The sequence below is a fragment of the Cervus canadensis genome, chromosome 15 (genome assembly GCF_019320065.1).
Source record: "Cervus canadensis isolate Bull #8, Minnesota chromosome 15, ASM1932006v1, whole genome shotgun sequence".
NCBI classification, from domain to species: Eukaryota; Metazoa; Chordata; class Mammalia; order Artiodactyla; family Cervidae; genus Cervus; species Cervus canadensis.
In genome coordinates, this window is record NC_057400.1 from 67,676,253 (window position 1) to 67,703,175 (window position 26,923).

General features: G+C 39.0%; 1 protein-coding gene across 1 annotated transcript in view; it reads left to right on the top strand.

Moving 5' to 3' along the window:
- ANKAR (ankyrin and armadillo repeat containing) overlaps positions 1-26,923 on the top strand; it is a 56,568-nt gene that overhangs the window by 4,428 nt on the left and 25,217 nt on the right. Inside the window, exons 3-11 of the mRNA XM_043487781.1 lie at positions 2,505-3,140; positions 9,011-9,448; positions 11,232-11,395; positions 12,004-12,107; positions 12,705-12,885; positions 13,975-14,194; positions 19,166-19,367; positions 21,872-22,080; positions 26,138-26,242. Of these exons, the coding sequence (XP_043343716.1) occupies positions 2,540-3,140; positions 9,011-9,448; positions 11,232-11,395; positions 12,004-12,107; positions 12,705-12,885; positions 13,975-14,194; positions 19,166-19,367; positions 21,872-22,080; positions 26,138-26,242 (2,224 nt within the window). The 5' untranslated portion in view covers positions 2,505-2,539. The remainder of the gene's footprint in view (positions 1-2,504; positions 3,141-9,010; positions 9,449-11,231; positions 11,396-12,003; positions 12,108-12,704; positions 12,886-13,974; positions 14,195-19,165; positions 19,368-21,871; positions 22,081-26,137; positions 26,243-26,923) is intronic.

The window sequence follows — 26,923 nt, forward strand, 5'->3', positions numbered from 1 at the left end:
GCGGCCTCTGGGAGAGCCCCACCCGCGGGTGTACAAGAGCGCCCTCTCGCGGCGGCGCCCCGGCCGGCGGCCCCAAGCCCGAGGACCAACGGCTGGGCTGCTGACCGCGCGGGTGGCAGGACCGCAGGCGAGGCCCAAGGCTCCCAGGACCCCGCGGGGGAAGCGGGCCTCCCAGGCCTCTGCTCAGGAGAGTCCCGCCCAGTCCCTCCCTCGCCCTCGGTCACTCGGGGTTCCAGGCGGTGAATTCGGGTCCAGGCTAGAGGCCTTTCGAGAAGACTACCGTCCCTGACCCCGGGAGTACTCTGGGCACCGGTGTGGATGACGTTTCCTTTTCCTGGACAGACTGTCATCGCAGAGCAGGTTGCTTCCTTTTCCTCGTCCCTTCCCTTTTCCCGCGTCTGCGTGTGCATAGGGCCTGGACTTGAGGATGGACTTGAGGAATCAGTTTGTTCTGGTTCTGAAGGTGTGAATCCCCGGGCCCATCCTCTCTTCTTCCTAGCCTGGTTTCTGCCTCTGTAGAGTTGGGCTCCCAACGCCTGTCGCGGAACTGGGTTCTCCAAATATCCTGCCAGAACGAGCAACATCTAGCTTTTTCAGAAATGGAAATCCTCTGGCCCCACTCCTACCCCACTGAATCTCTAGAGTAGGATCCAGCAGTCTGCCGGAACAAGACCCAAGTGATTTAAAAACAGCCTAGATTTTGAGAATCACTGTACAGAGACACCAGTTAAATGAAAATTTTTGTGTATAAAGAGCTGGGTAAATAGATGCTCAGTAAATAGTAGTTAGGTTATTATTCCAGAAATGGAGAGGCACTGCATAGAATCCCATCTCTATTGAACAGAGATACAACATTAAGGAACTATTTCTTGTCTTTGCTTTTTTCTTTTTTTTAAAGCAAGTGTTTGTTTTCTTGCTTTAAAAAAACAAAACAGAAATCCTGAAAAAATTGACCTTGTGAAAACGCCTCTACAACAACAGAATAGGTATGCAGCAGTATCTTCTTATATATAAACTTGTTTCTTTTTGATATACTTCCTTGTATCTTTTTACCTCTTTTGAAAAGCATATTATGATTAATGTTAAAAGTTCTAAAATTTTAATTCAGATTTCAACTTTCTTATGCTGCAATTAGTTTAAGCCTGAAAAAGATATTAGAACTACCATGAAAGAGTTGCTCAGTCATGTCCGACTCTTTGTGACCGCATGGACTGTCAACTACCAGGCTTCTCTGTCCATGAAATTCTCCAGGCAGAATACTGGAGTGGATAGCCATGCCCTTCTCTAGAGGATCTTCCCAACCCAGGGATCAAAGCCAGGTCTCCCGCATTGCAGGAAGATTCTTTACTGTCTGAGCCACCAGGGAAATCCATAGAACTACCATATCATCCAGTAATTCCACTTACGTGTATTTATTCAATGAAAATGAAAACACTAACTCCAAAAGATATATAGACCTTCATATTTATTCCAGCATTGTTTACAACAGTCAAGACATAAAAACAACCTCTTGACAGATTAACGGATAAAGAAAGTGGAGCATTTATTTACACATACACAGTGAAATATTGTGTAGCCATAAAAAAGAATGAAATCTTGCCATTTGTGGCAACACGGATGGCCCTTCAAGGCATGATACTAAGTGAAATAAGTCTGACAGAGAAAGACAAATGCTATATGATCTTGCTTAATGTGGAATCTCAAAACAAACAAAAAACAAACCCAAGCATAGGTAACAGAGAACAGTTTGGTGGTTGCCAGAGGCAGAGGGTGAGGTGGGTAAAATGGGTGAAGGGAGTCAAAAGGTACAAGCTTCAGTTATAAATATGTCATGGGGAAGTAATGTATAGCGTGGCAACTATAGTTAATAATACCAGGACTTCCCTGGTGGCATAGTGGATGAGAATCCACTTGCCGATGTAGGAGACACAGGTTCAGTGCCTTGTCCGGGAAGATTCCACATGCAGCTGAGTCCCTGTTCCACAGCCGCTGAGCCCACGCTCCAGGGCCAGTGAGCTGCAACGTTGGAAGCCCACACACCAAAATCCTGTGCTTTGCACCAAGAGAAGCCACCGCAATTGAGAAGCCCGTATATTGCAGCGAAGAGTAGTCCCCACTCGTCAGAGCTAGAGAAAGCCCTTCCAGCAACAAAGACCCAGAGCAGCCAAAAATAAATAAATGTTTATAGTTAATAATAACATATTGCATATCTGAATATTGCTAAGAGTAAATCTTTAAAGTTCTCATAAAAAAATTCTGTAACTATGTATGGTAACAGATGTTAAGTTGATTTTTTGTGGTGATCATTTCAAAATATATACAAGTATTAAGTTACTATGTTGTACACCTGAAACTAATATAATGTATGTCAATTATGTAATGGTTGACCATGAAACAATTAACCATAAAGATGAAAGGTATAGATTTATCTCTTGAGAAATTCAGCTTCATTACCATGATAAATTTTATTGCTTGTCTTTTCCATTTCATTCATTTCATTGCAGAAACTTCAAAAAGGAAACAGTAGAATTAATTAGAAATGTTAAGACTGCCCAAAAAAGGAGCACCTAGATTTGATCAAAATCAAGATGAAGAAACCTACCTGGAAAATTTAGCTGTACAGAGAAATGCTTCTGCTTTTTTTGAAAAATATGATCGGAGTGAAGTACAAGAGTTGCTAACTACTGCACTAGTTAGCTGGCTGTCTGCCAAAGAAGATGTTCGCTCTCAACTAGACATGCCGTGTGGAATTATGAGTCAAATGAATAACGTAGGCTTCTCCACTGCAATCCTACTGACTCCTGTGGACCCTACTGCCCTCTTAGACTATAGAGAAGTCCATCAGATCATAAGAGAATTGGCTGTTGGAATTTATTGCTTAAATCAAATTCCTTCAGTCAGTCTAGAAGCTAATTACGATCAGAGTTCTTCTTGTCAATTACCCCCAGCTTATTTTGATACCAGAATTGGGCAAATTCTGATCAATATTGACTATATGTTGAAAGCACTATGGCATGGAATATATATGCCCAAAGAAAAACGAGCAAGATTTTCTGAATTGTGGCGTACCATCATGGACATTGATCCAGATGGGAAGCCTCAAACAAACAAAGGTATATTTGCAGAGTTTAGTTCAGCAGGTAAGAGAATTTACATGTTTTATTTTTATTAGAATCCTCTTTTAGAAATTAAAAGTAATTTATATATGATTTGGTTTTATTTTAGCCACATTTCTTAAAAGAGATTTCTTTAAATTCCAAAGAATCTATCTTTTCAATAATTAATCTTTTTTTTTTTCAGTGTCACCTTTTGAATCTTGGTTAGAACCCGAACCACAGAAGTGTTTGTTTGCTTTTTACTGCATCTGTGGCTAGACTGCTGTGAAGTTCAAATGCATGTGAATAAGATTTGCTTGATGACAGTGAGGCGGCCTGACTCACCAGCTATGGGTTGGGTACCCAGATGTGTTCCAGCTTCTGTAGCTTTTTGTGTATCAGCAAGCAGTGCCGTCTCTTGGAGATGGTACCTCTATGTCTGCTAATAGCTCTCATTTCCATGCAAGGTCATCAACTTTTGTTGAGAAGAGAGTCCAAGAGTAGTGAGTTTAGGCAGAAATTCTCCTCCTCTGGGAGAGAATTAGTCTGTGATATTGGTGGAATCAGCACAAATGCCACTGGATAGGCGTTTATATCCTCTACTCCTAGGACTGAAGGATCACTAGCTACTAAAAAATCATAGCCATAACTGGAACCTAAAAATCTCTTCTTCTTGTTGAGATCTTTGGATGATTAGGGTGAAGTAATGCAAATGACTGCCAGTAATAGCTAGTAAATTCCATTAAATTTCTGCATTGCCTTGAATAGTCTGGTAGTTCTCTCTTAAAGGGTACTGATATTTTGACATCCTATGGATACATTGTTGAAGAGAATATGGCGTGGTCAAAATCTTAAAAACTTCTGTTAGCATTCACCCACAAGTTCTATCATTTCTGGTAGTTTAGGACCTTCAAGGCTAGTTCAGGTCACATAAAATATAACTAAACTAGGATATAATTTTACTAGTCAATGACTCCTCTATCCTGGAAATTGTCTAGTAATCTATTAACTAGTCACTGGAAGACTGTAAGGAACATGGCACAAGTCAGATGGTGTTTCCGCCTGCTTGCATTGACCAAGATGTGTCTGGAAAAGTAAGTTTCATAGTTTGCCCTTCTTGATTGAGATGGTGACAGGAGCTTTGTGAAGATCTGAGCTCCATGGAGGTTATTAAGGATCAGCAGGAGTGGATGGCAGCTTTTAGCAATGTTAGAGCTTTGACAATCCTGACAAAAATTGGGTTTGCTTCTCTTCTGTTTTCACAAAAATTATTTTGAGGCCCTCATTGGAGAAGAGGTGGGACTAAAGAACCATCATTCCAATCCGGCATGTGTCAGGCAAAGCACAGGCCAGAGATGACAGACTGGTAAAGAAACAATGACCCCTTTTTAGATTCTAGGTGGAAACTAGGTGGATATCTAGGTGGAAACTTCCACTATAGAAGTCAAATTCTGGAATGTGATCAGGGTTAGAGGTGCACGTGGAGGATTCAGTCATTCATATGAAAAAGTCACAAGAGCCTTTAGACCATCCCGTGAGAGCATCAGTCGTAGGAAGAGACGTGATCAGGGCAGGAGGGAGCACATGCCCTGTTTTGTATCTAAGGACAGAGGGCTCCCGCCTAGTTGATGATAAAGCATATCAAGCAACTTCGCAGCCCAGCTTCGTCTATTGAATCCAGCTGCCCATCCTGTCTGAGGCCACCCTCTATGAGGATTCCCTCACAGGGGTGCTCCTGGTTGCAGGGATCAGAGCCACATAGAAACATTCTAATCAAGTTGTAGGTGGAGCTGGGGAGCACCCAGAGACTGAAGTTGTCTGTCTTCCATTGTCTACATTTCCAGGGGTGATATGCAGAATTAATCATCAGTATAGCTTAAGCACTGACCAGTTAGGACGGGCATCAGTAATAATGTTGGAACTCGATCTCAGAGGCCTCCCACTTGCCATATGTACCCTTTGCTGGATCATGAAGCTTTCTAGACTGTCCTGGGGGAGGGAGGCATTCAAAGAGCTCAGGGCTAGAGCAATTCAGTTTACCAGACAATATCAAAGGTATTTTAACAATGTAGCCATATTGATAGATAGCTAAATATCAGTCCTGGACATTTCTTCTTAATTCTTTCCTGGATGAGAATTCATGTCTTGCTATTATGATTCTACCTTTAAACTATCTCAAAATCATCCACATTGGTTCATCTCAGCTACAACACACTGATACATCTTTTCTCTAGCCTTACATACTGCAACTGCCTTCTGACTGCTCTCTCTGCCTATGATCCCTTTTCACTGACAATGAATGAGGCTAGAAATCATGCAAATCCAGTCACTCTACCACCATGTGCCTTGGGAGAAATACTGTGTTACACCAAAGCACTTTGTAATATGGGCTGCCAAGCCGGCAAAGAAGCTCATCATGTGTGGACAGAGATTTTCTTCTCTGTCTACCACTGTTCGGGAGTCTGCTGAAGACCCGGCAGCACCAGCATGCCTCAGGCACTTAGCAATGGTACAGGGCAAAGAGTGGTAAAGGACTGAGCGTCTCATACACCAGGGGCTGGAGCAGTCTGCAGGGGGGAAGCTCAGTGAGACAGCAGGGATCTGTACAGGTTCCCATCACCCACAACAGGAGCATCCCTGTGAAATCCTGCAGGGCAAGCATCAGACTGCAGGAAAGGCACCTGGACTCTCAGGAGATGGGGCTTTTATGCTGCATACTTAAGGATGTACAGGGTCAGATACCAGCACATGAGTGCAAAGTGGATTAGACTACGTTGCCCCCCAAATTAGGGTCTGAAATGAGGACTTGAGTCAAGGTAGTTTATGACTCCAAGGGACAGGAAATGCATAGAAAAGGAGGAATCATGAACCCAAGGATACGCTGGTGAGCTTTCACCACTTAGATAATGAGTTACGGTTTGGCTGGGACTCTGGGGAGTCACACAGAAGATAACTGCAAGATTGTCAGCCTGAGGGATGGAGGAGGGGAACATGTATTCCCTGGCTTCTCTCCTGCATTGCTCAAAGATTACCTGGGAGTTAACCCTGTGTGCAGATTTGTTCATCCATCAGAGTGACTGACTGGATTCCATCAGGAGTTGCACACAGCAGTGAAGAGGAACCCCGGGGCGAAAGTAAGGGCCACATGCTGCATCTGAGGCAAGGTGTGGTCAGGTTACATCTGTGTGGGGTGGTCCATGCAGTGTGGTCAGATTACATCTGTGTGGGGTGGTCCATGCAGTGTGGTCAGGTTACATCTGTGTGGGGCTGGTCCATGTGGCATGGTCAGGTTACATCTGTGTGGGGCTGGTCCATGCAATGTGGTCAGGTTACATCTGTGTGGGGCTGGTCCATGCAGTGTGGTCAGGTTACATCTGTGTGGGGCTGGCCCATGCAATGAACCAGAGTGACATACAGATTGCCAGGGAACACAAGGCATCTGATAGAGTGTGACTCATGGCGACTTGGCTTTAGCCCCATGCTCCCCATTTAGTCCTGGTAGTTGCCGCTATGTAGCGGCAAGATGCTGGGAAAACTTGGCTATTTCATCTTTCATGGTTGGAGAAACAGTACCTCCTCTCTTGACTGTGAGTCTGGGTTCAAACCTTGCAACTGACCGTGTGATTGCCTTAAAAACTGTGCTACAATGGATTTCCAAGAACTCTGCAGGAAGCCAACAGTAATGGGGGGAAGGAAAACTTCTGTGAATCAGTGAGGACAAGTTCAACTTCAGCTCTCTAATGACTGCACAGCACAAAACCACCAGGAAACACCACCCTTAGAAAAAGAGTAGGAACGGTAGTGGAGAATATAGCACACCAAAAATCTGGTCCTATTCTCCAGTTTGCTGAGAAAGTATGCTAATTAGGGCATCTCCCTTGATCTGATGACCTTATTTAATACCAAAAGCTGGTAGGGTGAAACTGTTATTTTTTTATTCCTTGACCTTTGTCTGGAATGCTCCTTCCCTCACCCCTCTCTTCTGCCTTCCTTCCCAGGTTATTGCTACTCATTTTTTGCTGCTTGATTCAGACACCACCTCCTCTGTGCACATGGTACCACTTTTTATTGAAATTGTTGGCTTCATCTCTGTCTTCCTTAATAGATTTTCTGTGCTTGAGAACTCGAGAGCACAGAAATGTGTCTTTTTTTTGTCTTTAAATTCTCATTACACCTACAGTGCTTTGTTGTTATTTAGTCACTAAGTTGTGTCCAATTCTTTAAGCCCATGGACCTGCCAGGCTCCTCTTCCATGGAATTTTCCAAGCAAGAACACTTAAGTGGGTTGCCATTTCCTTCTCCAGGGGATCTTCCCGACACAGGGATCAAATCTAGGTCTCCTTCATTGCAGGCAGACTCTTTACCAGTTTAGCCACAAGGGAAGCCCTTTTAGTTTGAGGAACTGATGGATAAATAGTGCTTTTAACTATGGAATGAAAGGAATGAAAGAAAAGCAAATTTGGGGGAGAGGAAAAATGGATTTTGTTTGGGAGTGCTTCTAGGACATTCAAGTAAAGATACTAATTCATTTTAGTTCAGTCGCTCAGTCATGTCTGACTCTTTGTGATCCCATGGACTGCCGCATGCCAGGCTTCCCTGTTCATCACTAACTCCTGGAGCATACTCAAACTCATGTCTACTGAGTCAGTGATGCCATCCAACCATCTCATCCTCTGTTGTCCCCTTCTTCTCCCGCCTTCAATCTTTCCCAGCAAGAGGGTCTTTTCAAAGGAGTCAGTTCTTGACATCAGGTGGCCAAAGTATTGGAGTTTCAGCTTCAGCATCAGTCCTTCCAATGAATATTCAGGACTGATTTCCTTTAGTAAATCACTGGGGGGCCTCTGCCCAGATGCCATTATCTTTTTGACTGGTCTGTTTCCTTCTGTCTCCTGCTTTGAGGGGGCAGTGAGTCTGCCGCCTGAGAAGCGGAAGAGGCTGTGGAGCTCTTCATTCCCTCTACTTCCAATATCTCAGCCTTTCTGCCTCTCTGAGATGAGAATTGACTTGCTGCATTTTGGCTCCCATCCACCCAAGCCAAATGCTCTAGCTTGTATTTGATCTATTTTAACTGTCAGAAACACTTCAGTTTCTTTTTCATCTCAATAATTTATCTTACTCTTTTACAAACGGGATATGAATCATAGTGGTCGTCTTAAAAATCCAAGCCTATTCTTGCTTTTTAAATATGTAGATTTGAGGAAGGAAAAAATGAAAAAGGGGGTAGGCACGCTGACATATTATTTACATTGTAAGGTACATATGTTACAAACAAGCACCATATTTTCTACCAAGTCATATTTTATGATTCTAAGCCATTTTCTCAAGCCTGGATTAAAGTTGTCTAAGACAATTTGACAACAAGAAATGACAATTTCATTATAAATGGAAAGAAAATGTAATGTAAGAAATTTGTCATTTATAGTATAGAGTAACACTAAGTTTTAATTCTTATCTCATTATGATTTGTTAGTAGGAAAGTTATTTATTGTATATATTTAGTTTCTGTTATCAGCAAGGAGAAGAAATGTGTATTATAGGAACTGAATAAACAAATACACTTTATGCCCAAGTAAGAAGCTGATTCTTTGCCTAAAGGAAGACCATATTTCTTGTTGTTCTTCCATATTTTCTTTAATTAAAGATGAGACATGTTATTATGTTTCCATGGTGTTGCGTTATTCCTTCAAAGAGAATGAAAATCAATTCTTTTTAATTCCACAAGCTTCTCTCTTTCTTTACTCTGCTTAGTTACCATGTATCCATCTGCTTTTCTTCTTTGACAGTTTTAATGGTATTTCATTATTCCTTTGCTGTCATTTTGGAAGAATTTTGAGATGAAACTGTATTCAATCTATTTATCCAGAAGCCAAGTATGAAAATTTCACAATCTTAAATCTTTCTTTTTTACTGTGAAGGTTTGATTGATATTACAAAGGATCCAGACTTTGATGGAATCTATGATGAAGACATGAATGAAGATCCAACATATGATCCCAATAGCCCTGAAGAAAAAGCTGTATTTATGAAATATGCAGAAAATATCCTACTAAAGATGACATTCAGCACCACACAAGTTCAACAGTGTGAAAATGTTTTTATATTTGAAACAGCCTATTGGCTGACTAATGCTATAAAATGTAATCAGGATAATCTTGATATTTGTACCTACCAGAGATTACAGCAAAGATTATATCTTCAAAAAAAGATTATTCAAAAACACTTTGAGAAGAAAAAAGAAATCAGGAAAGGGATAGGATACCTGAAATTAATATGTTTTCTGACTCCATTTCTACTGAGCTTAAAAAAGAAGATGAAAGTTCCATATTTAAGTGGTCTGCTTCAGCCTTTTTCAGGTAAGAGTATTACCAAAATTATATTTAAAATGTAGATATATATTGAATTTATGTTTAAATTCAATTTTGTTTATAGTATGTGGGTCCAAGCATATAACCAAGCTATAGCATGTTAAAAATAAAAAACATGTTAAGATTTGACAGAAAACAACAAAATTCTGTAAAGCAATTACAGAAAAGCAATCTGCAATTCCTTCAATTAAAATACAAATAAATAAAAAACAAAACGTGATATCTCCAAAGTAATTAAAAATGCCTGGTATATTCACATAGTAAAAGGTACATGTCTTTATCAGTTACGAGGACGACTGAAAGACAAAATGATTTCTGAGATATGTTATGTCCATGACAGGATGACGCTATATCATAGCTCATGCAAAGGATAAATTCAGTGCACTCCTACTCAACATCCCTATTGTGTTTTTCAGGAAAATTAGAAATTGACCCAGATTAACATGGAGCGGTAAAAGATCATGGAGAAGGAAATGGCAACCCACTCCAGTATTCTTTCCTGGAGAATCCCATGGACAAAGGAGCCTGGTGGGCTACAGTCCATGGGGTCGCAAAGAGTCAGACACGACTGAGCGACTGACAGACACACAGACACAAAAGATCATGAATGGTCTTACATTTCTGAAAAGAGAAAGATGAAAATGTATTAAAAACTTTAGTAATATATTGGTCCTATAACAAAAGAGTAGACCAGCGTAAGAGAAGAGGGAGCTGAAATAGGGTCATGTTTATATGGAATTTGACAGGAATACAGAGCAAACTATTCCTCCCAGATTAGCACACAAATTGTGTATTTTCGTTGGTGCTTAAACATATAGGCTTATTTATAGCAGGTTTTCTATTCAGATGGCAGATTTTCAGTAGAATTTTGCAAACCATTTAATGAAATTTGTGTCATGAGAATTATGATAGTGAAGCTTATAATCCATACCTGTGAACTATTTAAAAATGAACTCATGACAATCTTGACATGGACATGGACATGGACATCTCATGGACAATTGTCCAGTGGGTGGGGGGAGTGTCTTGTGTATGGAACTAATGTGCTCTTTAGAGGATGTTAGCTGTACCTGTAATGACTTACTACTTAAATTATTGGAAACAAATATGACTAAATGTTAATAATTAATTTCCATGTGGTAAGATTTGGGTGTTACACTTTTCTTTGTAATTTTCTGGACCTTTCACATTTCTTAAAATATATACCTTATATTGAGGAAACTACATTCTGGTAACAAATCAAAATACTGAATAAACCTAATCCTTGCCAGGATTTTAGAAAATTATTTTTAAAAATAAATGTTATATGTGTATCTTTTTAGAAAAATAAACTGATTATTTTTGTCATATGAGAGATACCCACCTTTTCTTTATCATGTCTCTCTTCCTTAACTAGCTCAGATAACTTTTGTTTATTTAACTAGAGAGTCTCCATGGCACAGAGTTTCAAATCGCTTTTGATAATTGAGGGTATAATATTAGTCTTGAGCTCACACATAGTAATCAACAAGTAAATTAATGTTTTGAGTATTCTTTTGAAATGTCTATACAAGGAAACTATCAAAAATGCCCAAAACATATGCTATAAATATATTTCAATATTTAAAATATACATTGAGCATAAATAATTTTATAGACTACAATTGTGAAGATTTCCATTTCACATGGATTCTTTTCACTTTATGTAAAAATGAATTGAGACCTCCAAAATATGACTGCTTATATCCTATTGTTGAACTTTTAAACAAAATTTTGTTTTTGTCTTTTTGAGATGACAAGGTCAAGACAGAGCGAGAATTGCCTCCATTTATTTATGGACGAGATTTTAAATGCCAAAATTTTGACTACAAAGAGGATCAGTATTTTCATGTTCATGGAGGAATTGAATTTGATATCAGCACCCCTTCAATTGAGAATGCTTTGGAAGATTTTAAGGTTTAAATTATTGTTGTTCCTGAAATTGTTTGTCATTTCACAGCTCTTTCATCCTATTCTCCACCCAGAAGGAGATTCTGTTTGGTACAGGCACTAGGCGGCTCTCCAAACGATGACCTCCACAACGCGCTAGTTTCTTCACACATCACACAACATACGTGAATTAAGTGCAAGTCTGCGTAAGGCCCCGTGTTAAATGTCAGAGGCACAACGATCACCCTTGCAGAATTCATAGGCTGTATCTGCCCTGGAATAGTTAACCGAGTGTAGAAGAAATCCCTGAAAAATTAACTACACATTCTTCCATTTTTTCTCAAGGATTAGCACTAAAACAGAGATCCTCCAGAGTTTGAGAACAATAGTTCTTCATCTGGAAAACATAACACATTTCAATTGTCATTGCTTTTCTACCTTTTCCACATTAATTTCTTGTAAAAAAAAAACTTTCCCTCAAAATCCAAATTAGGGATTGTATACATTCAGTTATTATCAGGGTCTCTTGGGATATTTTATTAAAAATTTGTTATTTACATGTATAAAATTTCATCTAAAATAAGTCTTACTATTGTTTACACTTGTTTTTTTTAGTAACATAATTTATATTTTAGAATAACTTAGAAAAAATACGGGATTGTGCTGTTAATACATTTGCAGAAGACACAGGATACAAAGAATATTACTCAATACCAGTCATGAAATTTAATGGAAAAAGGTAAGGAACTGTTAGTAACTATTCACAGTATCACAACTTGTTGAAAGCAGAAAACAGGAAACTGTCAAAATGCAAAGGCTAACTTCAAACTTCAGGATGGAGATCCTGAAACAATAATAACCCCCGTGAATGACTACAAACTCTCTAAAGTATTAAATGTTAGATTTATGACTTCAAACACCTTGATACAGTTTCCCTGGTGGTTCACTGGTAAAGAATCCGCCTGCCAATGCAGGAGACTAGGGTTCGCTCCATGGATGGGAAAGATCCCCTGGAGAAGGAAACAGCAACCTACCCCAGTATTCCTGCCTGGGAAATCCCAGGGACAGAGGAGCCTACAGTCCTCCATAGCCTTATGGCTACAGTCCATGGGGTCACAAAAAGGTTGACATGACTTAGCCTCTAAACGACAATAACACCTTGATACATTCTATGTAATAATCCTTAGACATGGTAATTCGTTCTTACAGTGAACACAATGGTTAAATGGGGATGGAGGTGTTTTTGTCATAGAAAATTGTAACTGTTATAGAAAAAGTTTTGCCAGCATTCCAAGTCAGAAAAATTTGAAATTTTTTCTTTATTTTTTTTTAACAGCTACTATGTGATCAGTTTTGAACTTGAAATTTTCTATCAGCAGCTGTATAAGACACAGTGGTGGGGAGCCATAAATGAAATAGTGAACAATTTGAGGCTAAAAAGACTTCCGCTGACAGATGCTCAGTTACATGAACAATTTAAGAAAAAATTTGGTTTCAAAAAAGCTATGAAATGCAAGGTATTTCAGTGATTACTGCATAATTTAGGATAAGAAATTATAAATAAGTATCTCAAATTTTTATCATAGGGATAAATAATAGGTTAAATGAAGTCTTTAATATGCAATTAAGATTCTACATTTTAGTAGCCAAAAATTCTGAGTTATACATTTCTGGCCAAGTTACAAAACAAACTGTTTATGAATGGAATTGCGATTATTCTTAATAATGGCTAATATTTTGTATGCTAGGCACTGCTATAAATTCTTTCAACAAACTCTTTCTAGATGCTAGTACTATTGTTATCAATCTTATTTTACAAATGAGAGATCTGACTTGCAGTGAGTTGAGGGTCTTTCCCAAATCACACAGTTAGTAAATTGCAGAGTCAGGCTTCAGTTGTGGGGACTAAATCTAAGGAGCAACCCTGGCATCCTAAATCACATCTCTGTATCTGCTTCAATATGCCTTGACTTACAGCTTTTGAAACTGATAAATTAAGTGGTGAGTTCACCAATTTCAAAGGGCACATTGGCATTTATTTACCATTTATTTGTTTTAATGTCCATATATGTTAAGTATTGATAAACTTAGTTTAATTTAAAAACATTGAGTGATCAGAACATCTGAAAATGGGACATTTTCACCTCTCCACTTTGAGACATAAAGCAAAGAAGACTACTCTTGTAGCTGTATATTTCAAGTCTCTGGACTTCTAAGTTAGACTGCTCTTAAGTTAGAGAAGGAATTTGATGTCCATTTGCTTTTTAAATATTTCAGAAGGGTATTTGTCTACCTTCCTTGAATTGTCTCCTGAGAAGAAAGATCTACAACTCCTCCTTTAAAAAAAGGAAGGAAAAAAATTTCCCCAAAATATTTTTAAAGTCCCCAGAATTTCTTTTTTTTTTTTTAAGTCCTCAGAGTTTCTTATAGCCCTAACAACTTCATTGCCCAGTGAGACACTTTACACAGGGATCTTGTGAAAATTCTACTGTAATCAGACACCAATTATGTGATTACATTAACATAGTTCATTGTCCTTTTTGTCCTTTCACTAAATTTTAGGAGCATTTTGAAAACACTAATTCTGACCTTCCTCATAATTTTAGAGTATCTCATTTGGTATGAAGTCTGCTGTTGAAAGAGGATTATATGCTGTTTTCCATACATTTAGCCGTAAAACCTCAAGCTCGACGATCAATGTTTCAGACGAGGCAGGTTATGCTATTTTCCATCACGCTGCTCTACACAACAGAGTCCCAATCATATGTCAGCTGTGCAATGCCAACTTCAACGTCAATCAGAGACGCTTCATTATACTTAGCCAAGGTGCCATCAAGTTTTTATCTCTTAAAATGTTTTTCTTTTACTTCAGCATTGCAAATGCATGTTGATTTTAACACAAGGTTAAAATTTAGTATTGGAGACTAGAGCAGAGTTGTTTCTGTTTTATGTATCTCAGAGGGGCTCCTTTTAGTTTTCCAAGTATCACCTGTTGCTCTCTTACAGAGTATTATTCATTTGTTTATTGTGTTTCCTTCACTGAATATAAGCTCCATGAAGGGCAAGGGTTTGGTTTCCTTTGTTTGCCATGGTACCCTAGGGCCCAGAAGAAAGCCTGGCCTTGGTAGATGGTTGAGAAATACTTGTTGAATGAATGGCATGGTGGTGAATTCAGGGTAGTATTTGATAATCACTGACATAATTAATATACAGTGATGTACTGTAGAAATTCTGAGAAAAGGGAGATAATTAGTGATCCTGACAGAACACCCTGTTCTTATCCCAGGTTCTTAACCAGGTAATAATTTCTTCATACTACATAAACATTTGTAATAACAAAAAATTCCTCTGTAATCATGATTTTAGGATTAATGACCCCTTTAAGGCTAACCTGGTTTAAACTTTAAAAAGCAAAATTTCCTGATTATTAGAATTGCATACATATGTATATGTTCACTGGAATAAATTTAACCAGTATAAAAATAATAAAATTGAAAATGAAAGGAGAAGCCCTCCATAACTGAAGAGGGGAGATAAGGTCTGATGCAACAATATTGGCAATAAGAAATGGTGATTTTATATTTTAACATGTTGTCTTAAGAAGCTGTGTTAAATTTTCACACCAAAACAAAATGTGCTTCTTTAATCCTATTGAATGTTGAACAATTTCATACTCTGTCATTATAATTAAAATGTTTTGGCACTAAGATGCTTCTTTACTTAATTAAAATATTCAGTAGACAATGAACTTAGTTAAAATAGAGCAAAATTCAGACAAAATGTAGTAGATGGCCTGCTATTTAAAGATGTGTTTTAAGAGTTTTTGATGTTAAAAAAAAAGCTTTCATAATTAAAGTTTCTGTGTCATATTGTGACTACATAGATTTCCATTTGCTGAGAACTGAGTATAGAGTCTGAGGTCTGGAAAATATCTAACTACTGGCAATGTCTATGTATTATGACTTCACCAACACAAAGCTGTCCCCTGTGAATATTGGCCAGCCACATGGAAGGCAGCACTCCTGGGTCTGTCTGACGCCATGTCAGGTGCATACACATGCCTAGATGGCTTTGCCAAAAATTACACTTGGTCCTATTTGATGCAATCCTGTCACCTGCATCTCAACATAGTCATTTTGTTCACCTTCATATGAGTCAATTTTGACTAATTTGGGAAACTGTTACATATTAATAATCATACTTCTGTATGTATTCCTTTTTAAAACAGAGTCATCAAAAGTAGACATGAAAAAAGAAAGAAATGGTAAGACTTAAGTAAAATATTTCACGTATTTAAAAGTTCACTGCATATATTAAAACTTATAGTATATAATCTTCAAAATGCTGTCACATGAGGAGAACACAAAATGATCTTTCCATACAATTTGAAGTGATTATTTATTCACATTTTTTCAGTTTAGGCAGTAGTTCCTTTTTTAACCATGGAATTTGCAAATTATCTCTACGTATTTTTAGAAAATAAGGCCCCAAATGGGTTTTATGCCCCCCTAAATGAGCAGTTAATATGATTTAGATATACTGCCACCTAATGACAGTCACATTCTGTGCAGTCTGAGACTGCATCATTCTTGCTGAGGTGAGACTTTAACCCAAGAATTATATACGCAGAAATTAGGAAAAGTTTTAAAGGATACACGCTGTATGTATATATACATACATATATATATATATATATATATATAAGACTATACCTTCATACTCTATATAAGATAATTCAAAGAGGGTTTATTTTTAAAGAAATCATTTGCAAAGACCTGAATTTTGTAAGGGGAAGAGTTATAGTTATTCAGTCGTGTCTGACTCTTTGCAACCCTATGGACTGTAGCTCACCAGGCTTCTCTATCCATTGGATTCTGCAGGCAAGAGTACTGGAGTGGGTTGCCATTGCCTTCTCCAGGCGATCTTCCCGACCCAAGGATCAAGTCTGGGTCTCCTGCATTGCAGGCAGATTTTTTTCTCATCTGAGCCGCCAGGGCAGCCTAGTGGAAGGGCAATGGTTACTGAAACCAGCCTCTTCCCATTGATGGGAGAACAGCTAACCAGAGGTGACCAGAGAGGTTAGGGGTCCGGACCCCACCTCCTCCTCCTCCAGTCTCCCGCCAGGGCTCCCCACTGGCAGTTACCGACAAGAAGACAAAGGGCAGGGGTTGCAAAATCTGAAGACAGCAAGAAGGGTGGTAGAGGGAGGCGAGTGGCCTGGGGTGGGGGCGGAAGGAAACTTATCTACTGGCCCGTCTACACTGTAGGAATTTACAGCCGAGTAAGGCTTCCCTGTGTCTGTTCTTTAGACCAGAGTGCTTTCTTTACCTGAGAGGAATTTCTACAGACTATATAACTCCCTCCAGACCGTCCCTGATTCGAGCATGACCGGGACAGTGTTTCTCAGTCCCAGCACTACTGATGTGGTGGGCTTGATGATTCTGTGATGTGAGGGCTGTCCTGAGCACTGTGAGACATTTAACAGCGTCCCTGGCCTCTACCCTCTGAATGCCACTAGTGACCCGCACTCCAGCTGTGCCGACCAAAAATACCACCAGACATTGCTTATGTCGGGAGGCGGGGGCACTTTATCCCACTATCATGGGGTAAAACTTTCAAATGTGTAGGAATCACATGTATCTTGTTAGATGCAGACTGACTCAGTGCCTGGGTGAGAGCCGAGATCCTGCACTCCCGTTAAACATGCTTTAAAGGAGTAGGAGGGGGATGGAAGAGTATTATTCCTGCCCCTTGGTTGTGCTGAAATATTTTTTGGAAGAGGATAGAGAGAAGAAGGAGAAGATCCCATGGAGGTTTCTGCTCCAGTAAGCTGTGGTTCTCTGTAATCTTCCTGCCTACCTCTCGAGTTTTAGGAGCAGCATTTCTGCCCTGTGACCTCACTTCTCTAATGGATCTGAGAAGAGCTGTTCATTTTTCAGCTTGTTCAAGTTTCTCTTTGCTGTTAGGATGGATTGGGGAGTTTTAAGCTCCTTACATGCTAGACCAGAAACTAGAAGACTAAGCAGTAATATTAAATAATTAGATTTGCCTCAGATGTTATGTATTATTAAAGGCTATGATATAGAACTTAGACTACTAAGACAGGCAGGAAGCCATTGAAATTTTCTGAGTTGGGAGAAAAACAGTGCTTCACTGAGGATATCCCATTTTGGCTGAGGAATAAATAAGGTTTAGGTAGACCCCAATCACAGAAGTATTGTTTGGTAGAAGGAAGCTTTCAGACAGCAGAAATAGCCCAGAGTGATCAGATAATTCATCATCCAAATCAAGGAGTTAGAAAATGAACGGGCATTATTAATTTTATGCTGGGCAACAGGCATAGACCAGTACTTTCCTGGGAGCCTGGAATGTGTGGTCAGTCACTGTATATTCAAGGAGCTACAAGAATGAAGAGAGCAAGGTGTGTATGTTGTGTTTCTGTCCATCTATCTTACCTCTCTCTCTTTCTTCCCTTCTTTCTTCCTTTCTTTTTCTTCTTGGAGGGGAGATGGTTCAGGTTAAGTTGGAGCTAGTGCATCCTTTTTTTGTACTCATGATCAAGTGGTCTCAGGAAGCCACTAAAGAGTTTTAAACAAGAGGTTAAAAGATCAGATTTACATTTTGAAAAGTGAATTGGGAAGGGCAAGAGCAAAGTGGGGATATCAGTTGAGGTTCTAGAGATACTTAGACTTGGTGATGTGAGTGCATGCTCAGTCACTCAGTTGTGTCCAACTCTTTACAACACCGTGGACTGCAGCCCACCAGGCGCCTCTGTCCATGGGATTATCCCAGCAAGAATACTGGAGCGGGTTGCCATTTCTTATTTTAGCAGATCTTCCCAATCCAGGGATTGAACCCACGCCTCCTGCATTGGCAGGCAGACTTCTTACCACTGAGCCTCTTGGGAATCCCCCAGACTTAGTAATGAGGGCTGGTTATGAAGATGAAATGAGAGGACTCGTCCAGGTTTCTGGTTTGTAGAACTGGCTGGATGACAATATCCTTCATGAATTAGGGAGCAATGAAAGAGGATCAAGTTTGGAGGAAAAGATGGGAGTTCAGTTTTGAATACGATAAGTTTGAAGTGGGGTGTGGAGATGCCTAGTGAGATAATAGATCTGGAGTTTGGAGAATAAATCAGATCTAGAGGCATAATCCTAGGAGTTATCAACTTAAAGGTTGTAAATGAAGCCATTGAGGAGATAAAAGTCGTAAGGCTCATTTTGACATCAGGACAATGAAAAGGTCCCAAAGGAGACTGCACAATAAGTAGCCAGAGAGATTAGAGAAAAATAAGAGTGTCTCATATCTCAAAAGCCAAGGGAAGAAACCATTTTAAAACTGAAGTGTTCAACTTACTGTTGAGAAGATGAGAATTGAAAAATACCCACTGGGATTTAGTGACATAGAGACCTTTTATGAGCATATATATTTTTTTAATTTTAAAGAACTTTATCATACTACAAAGCATTTGAATAAAATGGAAAATAATTTAAACAAGAAATAGTTTATAACACTGATAAGACTATTTTATATATTGACTTAATTTTTCAAATATTTAATATTTTGAGTGCTATATTTATTCTTCATAACTTATAAAGAAGTATTTATTTTTAATGGTCAGGTATCCCGAGTTAAAGAAATAAAGAGTTGCGTAAATTAATCCTTTTAGTGCTCTTCTTAGAGCTTTTATATCACACAGAACTAAGCTCTGTGGTTGGACACGAAGAATAAAAAGGCATGTTTTTTAGGAATGTTGGATCCTTGAGCACTGCAGTAATTGTCTATCCATTCTAGGTCCAACACCTCTGCACCTGGCAGCACAAGCTTGCTCCTTAGAAACAACCATCTGTCTGCTCTGTTTCAAAGCTGATTACACACTTTCTGAAAAAAGAGGCTGGATGCCGATTCACTTTGCTGCTTTCTATGACAATATCTGCATCATAATTGTTCTCTGCAGGAAGGATCCTAGTTTACTAGAAGCTGAGGCAACAGCTGAGTAAGTTGTAAAAATACAAATTTCTGCTTTCATGTCTTGCCCCAAACACTGACACTAGAAGGAACAGTTGTTATGACTGATTTGAAAGGCTATGTCAGGCTTACTTTGCTGCCTTTTCTGGTCACTATCTTCTTCTACCACTAATCTTTAGAATTTATAAAGATTGAACTTCTATTAACCTATACAAGTTTTCTGGAAGAATAAGGAGTAAGTCCTAGGAAGTTTTTCCTAACCTTTTCCCAAAGGGTGGTTCTACAGATTAGTTTATCAAGTTAACTACTTAGTGTCTTAGAAGAAACACGAAACAAGGGAAGGAGAAAGTTGTTCTAAATTGAGCCTTAGACAACCAGGAGGCCGCTCCAGACCAAGGTGGACAGACCATGGACAACAGGAGAAATATCTAGTGGTATCCAAGACTGAAAGACAACACGAAGAGCAAAAACAACTTTGCAATAGGGAAACAGCCCAAACAATGTTCTCTTTTACAATTTAGCTAACTCGCAACCTTCAGGGTGAAGGTAAACTTCTCCTGAGGGTACTTTTTTGGCCAGTAATCTAGCTACCAGGCTATTGTTTTGATTTAGGCAGAGTTTCAGATATTTCTGAATCGTCAAATAACTTGTCCATTATTATTCACTGTAGAAATAAATCCTCCCTAGGTTGGGGCAGAGCTGTGTGTGGAGAAAGCTTTCTGGAAACCAGGATCTCTGGCTAATAGATTCTCTGGCAAATAGACTCTAGAAAGAGCCAAGAGAAGTGGAGATCTGAGTTCAGTTCTTAGTTCTGTCATATTTTGACAGTGTGTCTTTGAGCGCAAGTGGGGTAAAAGACTGGAAGCACTAAAAACGTCAAACAATTGAAAATCAGAAGTTGAAGTAAGAAGCTATCTGTGACCATAAGGAAGAAGCAAAGGATTTGGAGAGAGGACAGTTACCAAGGTTGAGATCTGTGTGGAGCTCAGTGAGAAGTGTGACATGTGCGACAGATTAGGAGGGTATGACGGGGACCTGAGCGATCAGGACACAGATGGTGGTTAGCATGGGTGTTGAAGTCACTGATGACAGAAAGCAGGCATGTTGGCGAGGCAGCCAACACATGAGCTAGGATGGTGGAAGGGGCCCACTGCAGGAGGGCAGTGGCAGTGTGGGCCTGGAAAGGGTAATATAATCTGATAACCTGTTTTTCAAGTGAGGGGATCAGAGCGATGGTGTTAGAAGTATTATAGAAGAAATCTTTATTCCTACCACTGAGTAGGAGAAAGAAAGGAACAGGAAGAGAACATTCTTGTTCAAATAGAAAAGGGAGAAAATGAAGAGATGTTTACTCATAAAGGACAAGTTTTCCCTAGGCCCAGGAAAAAGGATAGAGAGGCCTGGGCCAGCTGGATATTGGTGAGTTCAAGGACAGGCAGCAAGAGAAAGGGGTTTCATGAAGAGAAGAAGGCATGGATGTAAGGACTAGAAAATTAATATCTGAGGCCATGTAATATGGTGAAAAAAGGAAAGGAGACTATGTATGAAGGCTGTGCTAATAAGCTGATTGTTGTGACTCTCATTCTTTTACGGACAATGAAGTAATCCAGTTTGCTTAAGGTCTCATTGTTAGTCAATAGATCTGATAGTATTGTCGAGGTTGCCTTGACAAAGAGCCCCAAGTATCTGTATTTTTAAAAAGGATAAATGTAGCTCTTTTTCGTGAAGTCTAGGTTGGTGGTCGAATGCTGGGGTAACAGGTTGGCAATATGAGAAACCCAGAGGTCCTCTTGTTGCTTCTTGTGTGGTTTCCCCATTCTGGTACAAAATGACCACTTCCGCTTTCATTATTATGCCTGCATTCTAGCCTTGAGAGAAAGAGAGAGGAAAAGTAATGGCACACTCCATTTCCCCCCAAGGAATCGCCAGGTAACTTCTACTAACACCACACAGGCCAAACTTAATCGTGTGGCCGTACCTCTTCACATGGGAAGCGAGGAAATGTGGCATTGGGCTGGCCTGTCTTGTGCCCAACAAAAAGACTCCACTGTCTAAAAAGCAGATCCTGAGTTTTTGACAAAAACTGTCCGTTTCTGCCACACTGAGGAAGCTGGCATTTGAGAGGTGGACCTGAGTTGTAAAGAGATGGGTTGACACACTTTCTGAGCCTCAGTTTCATCATTTGTAAAATGGGCTGATAATACTTGCCTTGCTTCTTCACCTTCTTTCATAGACTTGTTGTGAGGAATCAGTGAGATGGCATATTCTAAGAACTCTGTACAGGTTATATCAACTTCTGAACAGATTATAAGGCATGATAATTAAGCTGGGAGGGAGGGTGGGCAAACACTAAGGACAGCTGAGGCCAGGGAGGCAAATCTATTTACCTGTGGTATATACAGAAGAATACTGTGTAAGGAAGAGAAGGTGACGTAGCAATCAGAGTTCCTCCAACAGCAGCTTGGATTTACAAAAAGTAACTCTGACACTAGATACGTGCTCAGTTATTAGGAGGTTTTCCTCTGTTTTTAGGAATCAGTGTACGCCACTGCTCCTTGCTGCCACATCGGGGGCCCTGGACTCTATTCAATACCTGCTTTCTCTTGGTGCTAACTGGAGAAAAACAGATATTAAAGGAAATAACATCATTCATTTATCAGTGCTAACCTTTCACACAGAGGTGCTCAAGCATATAATAGAGTTAAATATTCCTGAACTCCCAGTTTGGAAAACATTGGTAGGTGAGTATGGAGTACATCCTCTCTTTATAAATAAATGTTCTTATCATTATTCAATTTAATTATTGATACTCACTCTGAAATAAAACAAATAAAGCATGCATCATATTTTGAGTTAAAACCAAAAATACAAAAATACTGAACTGTTTTTATTTTTGTATGTGAAAAGTTAGTTTTATTTCTAAATTAAAATAAAAGAATAATAACCCAGATGGTAATTTATACAATTACATTTATTTTTACTTTTCCAACTTTCTCCAAAAGCAACTGTCCTCTGTTCCATCAAAAAAAAAAAGAAGAAGAAAGAAGAAATAGGAAATTAAAGAGTTTGAGTGGAAAATACAAGATTCATTCCTCACCTCCTAATTTTAGAAACAGTTTCAGCAACCTTTCCTCATATTTTGATAATGTTGTATGAAAACAATTCTATTTGAGCTTCCCTCCCCCCACTCAATTTTTATTTGATCTAGCCAGAAATACTATAAAGGTAAGAATTACTGGCCAACTGAATGTACACATCTAGTTTTACTCCCTCCTAAGTCCCAACTAAAATTACATGGAGATTAAATAGCGGCAAACAAGCACTGAAGAGAAAACCAGAGGCAGCAATAAAATGTTGAAAGGAGACAGGCAACTCCTAGGACCTAGCAGACCAGACAAACCCATTCCAAGCCAACTGCGGGAAACCTGGGAACATCTCACATTCGTGCTACAAATCCCCACTAGGCTGGCTGGAGAGCTTTCTGCAGAGGCTAACCAGGAAAGACCTACAGATCTAAAGAGGCAGTTCTCTCCGACTAACTGGAAACTGGGAATCTAAACCAAGAGAAAAGCAAAGCTCATTCCAAAGATGACAGCAAAGGGAAGTCCCAGAATGGAAAGAATGTTCCCAGAAACCAGCAGGAAAATGTGGGAGCGATGACCAACAAGGACAGAGAAAACTAAGCAGATGAGATAAAACAAAGAAATTATCACCTCAGGTGATACCTACATATATGTTTATATATACTATCTATAGATACAGATAGAGAAATGAATGTGTATATATGTTATATCAGCCCAAGAGATACTGGATAGGGTTTTCAATGTTTATTTGTGTGCATATATATCACTGTATATCTTTTTCTTCTCTGATTGCTGAGGTTAATACTTCTAAAACTATGTTGAATAGTAGTGGTGAGAGTGGACACCCTTGTCTTGTTCCTGACTTTAGAGGAAATGCTTTCAATTTTTCACCATTGAGGATAATATTTGCTGTGACATTGTATATATATGATGCATGTCTATCTATGTAGATAGATAGACGTATATATCTATAGATATGTATATATAATATATATCTATCTAAATCTATATCTATATCTGGGCTTCCCTAGTGGCTCAGCTGGTAAAGAATCTGCCTGCAATGTGGGAGACCTGGGTTCAATCCCTGGGTTGGGAAGATCCCCTGGAGAAGGGAACAGCTACCCACTCCAGTATTCTGGCCTGGAGAATTCCATGGGCAGTAGAGTCCATGGGGTTGCAAAGAGTCGGACGTGACTAAATGACTTTCACTTACTTTCAAGTATATATCTGTATATCTACATCAGATATATAGATATGTATATATATATATGCACTATCCATAGATATGTATATAGATATTATATATATCTATATATAAATAGTATAAATATACCCATATCTATAGATAGTATGTGTGTGTGTATATATATATAGGAGAAACTAAGAAGAGTATCTTGTTACTTTTGATAAAGGCTAACACATTTGAAATGCAGTGGTAAGTTGGATCATAGAAAAGAAGAAAATTCCAGAAAAACATCTTCTTCTGCTTCATTGACTATGCTAAAGCCTTTGACTGTGTGGATCACAACAAACTGTGGAAAATTCTTAACAAGATGGGGATACCAGACCACCTTACCTGCCTCCTGAGAAATCTGTATGCAGGTCAAGAAGCAACAGTTAGAACCAGACAGGAAACAACGGACTGGTTCCAAATTGGGAAAGGAGTACATCAAGGCTGTATATCGTCACCCTGCTTATTTAACTTATATGCAGAGTACATCATGCAAAACGCTGGGCTGGATGAAGCACTAGCTGGAATCAAGATTGAAAGGAGAAATATCAATAACCTCAGAAATGCAGATGACACCACCCTTATGGCAGAAAGTGAAGAGGAACTAAAGAGCCTCTTGGTGAAAGTGAAAGAGGAGAGTGAGAAAGCTGGCTTAAAACGCAACATTCAAAAAATGATGATCATGCATCTGGTCCCATCGTGGCAAACAGATGGAAACAATGGAAACAGTGACAGACTATTTTCTTGGGTTCCAAAATCACTGCAGATGGTGACTGCAGCCATGAAATGAAAAGACGCTTGCTCCTTAGAAGAAAGCTATGGCAAACCTAGACAGCATATTAAAAAGCTGAGACATTACTTTGCCAACAAATAACCGTCTAGTGAAAGCTATGGTTTTTTCAGTACTCATGTATGGATGTGAGTGTTGGACCATAAAGAAAGCTGAGTGCTGAAGAATTGATGCTTTTGAACTGTGGTGTTGGAGAAGAACTCCTGAGAGTCCCTTGAACAGCAAGGAGATCAAACCAGTCGATCCTAAAGGAAATCAGTCCTGAATATTCATTGGAAGGACCGATGCTGAAGCTCAAGCTCCAGTACTTTTGCCACCTGATGCAAAGAACTGACTCACTGAAAAAAGACCCTGATGCTGGGAAAGATTGAAGGCAGGAAGAGAAGGGGACAGCAGAGGATGAGATGGTTGGATGGCATCACTGACTCAATAGACAGGAGTTTGAGCAAGCTCTGGGAGTTGGTGATGGACAAGTAAGCCTGGTGTGTGGCAGTCCATGGGGTCGCAAAAAGTCGGACATAACTGAGCGAATGAACTGAAGACATTCTGACCCCTAACAGTAATAGCCTAGTGGTACAAAAACTTGTTGACAACCATTCCTTCTATAGCCATTGTCGGGAAGTCCTGATAATGATGTGAACACAGCAATAACCATGAACATCTGGCCACTGCTTCATTGCTTCGTGTTTTATAATTGCTCTCTCTCACCACACTGGCCATTTCCGCTGTCAGTAAAAGAAGAATTAGCATTTATTAGAACTTTCCAGGATTAGCTCTTGGAGTTAATTTTACACTTGATCTTAGCCAAAAGGCCAAGAAGCGATTGGAGTTAATTTTAAAATTAATTTTAAAATAATTTAATCTGAATTTAATTTAATGTCAATTTTAAAAGAGAATACCACGGAGTCAACTACCTAGGTAGGAGCTGGGACTAGATTTGTTATTATGGAGGCTGGGTGAAAAGAGATGAATGAAGTTATTTCTATGAGGCTTTGTTTGCACCAGATAAATTGTTTAGAATCATGTATATTTGTATTATTTCCCCTCTGGAGTATAAGTTCATTCAAGGTTTTTAAAAGGATCTTCTTCATACTCAGGCAATGTATAAAGCTTCATATATGATTTAATGCTGGGAAAGACTGAAGGCAAATGGAGAAGGGGGTGGCAGAGGATGAGATGGTTAGATAGCATCACTGATTCAATGGACATGAATTTGAGCAAACTCAGGGAGATTGTGGACAGAAGAGCCTGGCGTGCTACAGTCACAAAGAGTAAGATACAAGTTAGAAATTGAACAAAAACAAGAGATTTTTATTGACAGTAATGTAGTTTACTTTGCTATGCTTTAAAACCTATACTCAAATTTTATTCAACAACTGATTTCAGGCATAAGAGCTATATATTTTCCAGATGATTTTTGAACCATGTGACTAGCCAATCTAAGTCATTCAGGCCAAAGATAAAGAATTTTACGTTATTTTATACTAATTATATAGATTATAGACTTTGAAGATCATGAGTGTTCAGTCTGTCTAAGCACCTCACATACACAGAGGGAAATTTAAAGAATGCAGTTGGTGGTGATGTTGGTGATGTCAACTCATGGCTTTAGTTGGCCTATACAGAAACAGAATCAATCATTCTCTTACCTCTTGTGAAATTACAACATGTATTTTCTGTTGAATACTTATCAGAAATGTTGCAGTGCGAAAGCTATAAACGAAGGATGATGGCTGTCATGTCTTTAGAAGTCATCTGCTTAGCAAATGATGAATACTGGAAGTGCATTTTGGATGCAGGTGATGTAAAATCTATTAGCTATCTTTTACGTATGCTATTTTATGTAGAGATATGTTCACTAACTTTAAGATGTATTTTTAATTGTGAAGAAAACTTTTTAGTTGATCTTAAGTTTCTATTTTTCTTTTTTCTAAGATAATTCCCTTTACCTGTAAACCTTGTATTTTATATTTTAAGTGAAAGTGGCACAGGATCAAAAACACATAAAGCTCATTTCTCTAAAACTTTGCAAGCTTAAAAATTATATTAAATTAATTCACCATACTACCCTCGTGTTTACTTTCACTTAAAAATTATCACTTTTCTCTATTTGTAAATTTTATTTATAAAAATAGCAGTTACAGTATCAGGCCTGGGTCTGTAACTAGCTCTGCATTTAGAACTGAGACTGATTGCTTACTTTTTTGTATGCTTCATTTCCTCATTAATAAAATAGTTACTACCTCATAGGATTGTTTTGAGATCAGCACTACCCATTATAACTTTCTGAAATGATGGAAATATTCTATCTACACTATCCATTATGGTAACCATTACTGTAATGTGAATACTGGGCCCAAATGAGATGCTTCAGAAATATTGGTGGATTGAATAAACGAATGAATGAAAAAGTTATAGGCAGACCCCTAACATGTTCCTAAAGACAAGTAGAAAAAGTTTTTGTTCAAAAAAGTGAACCA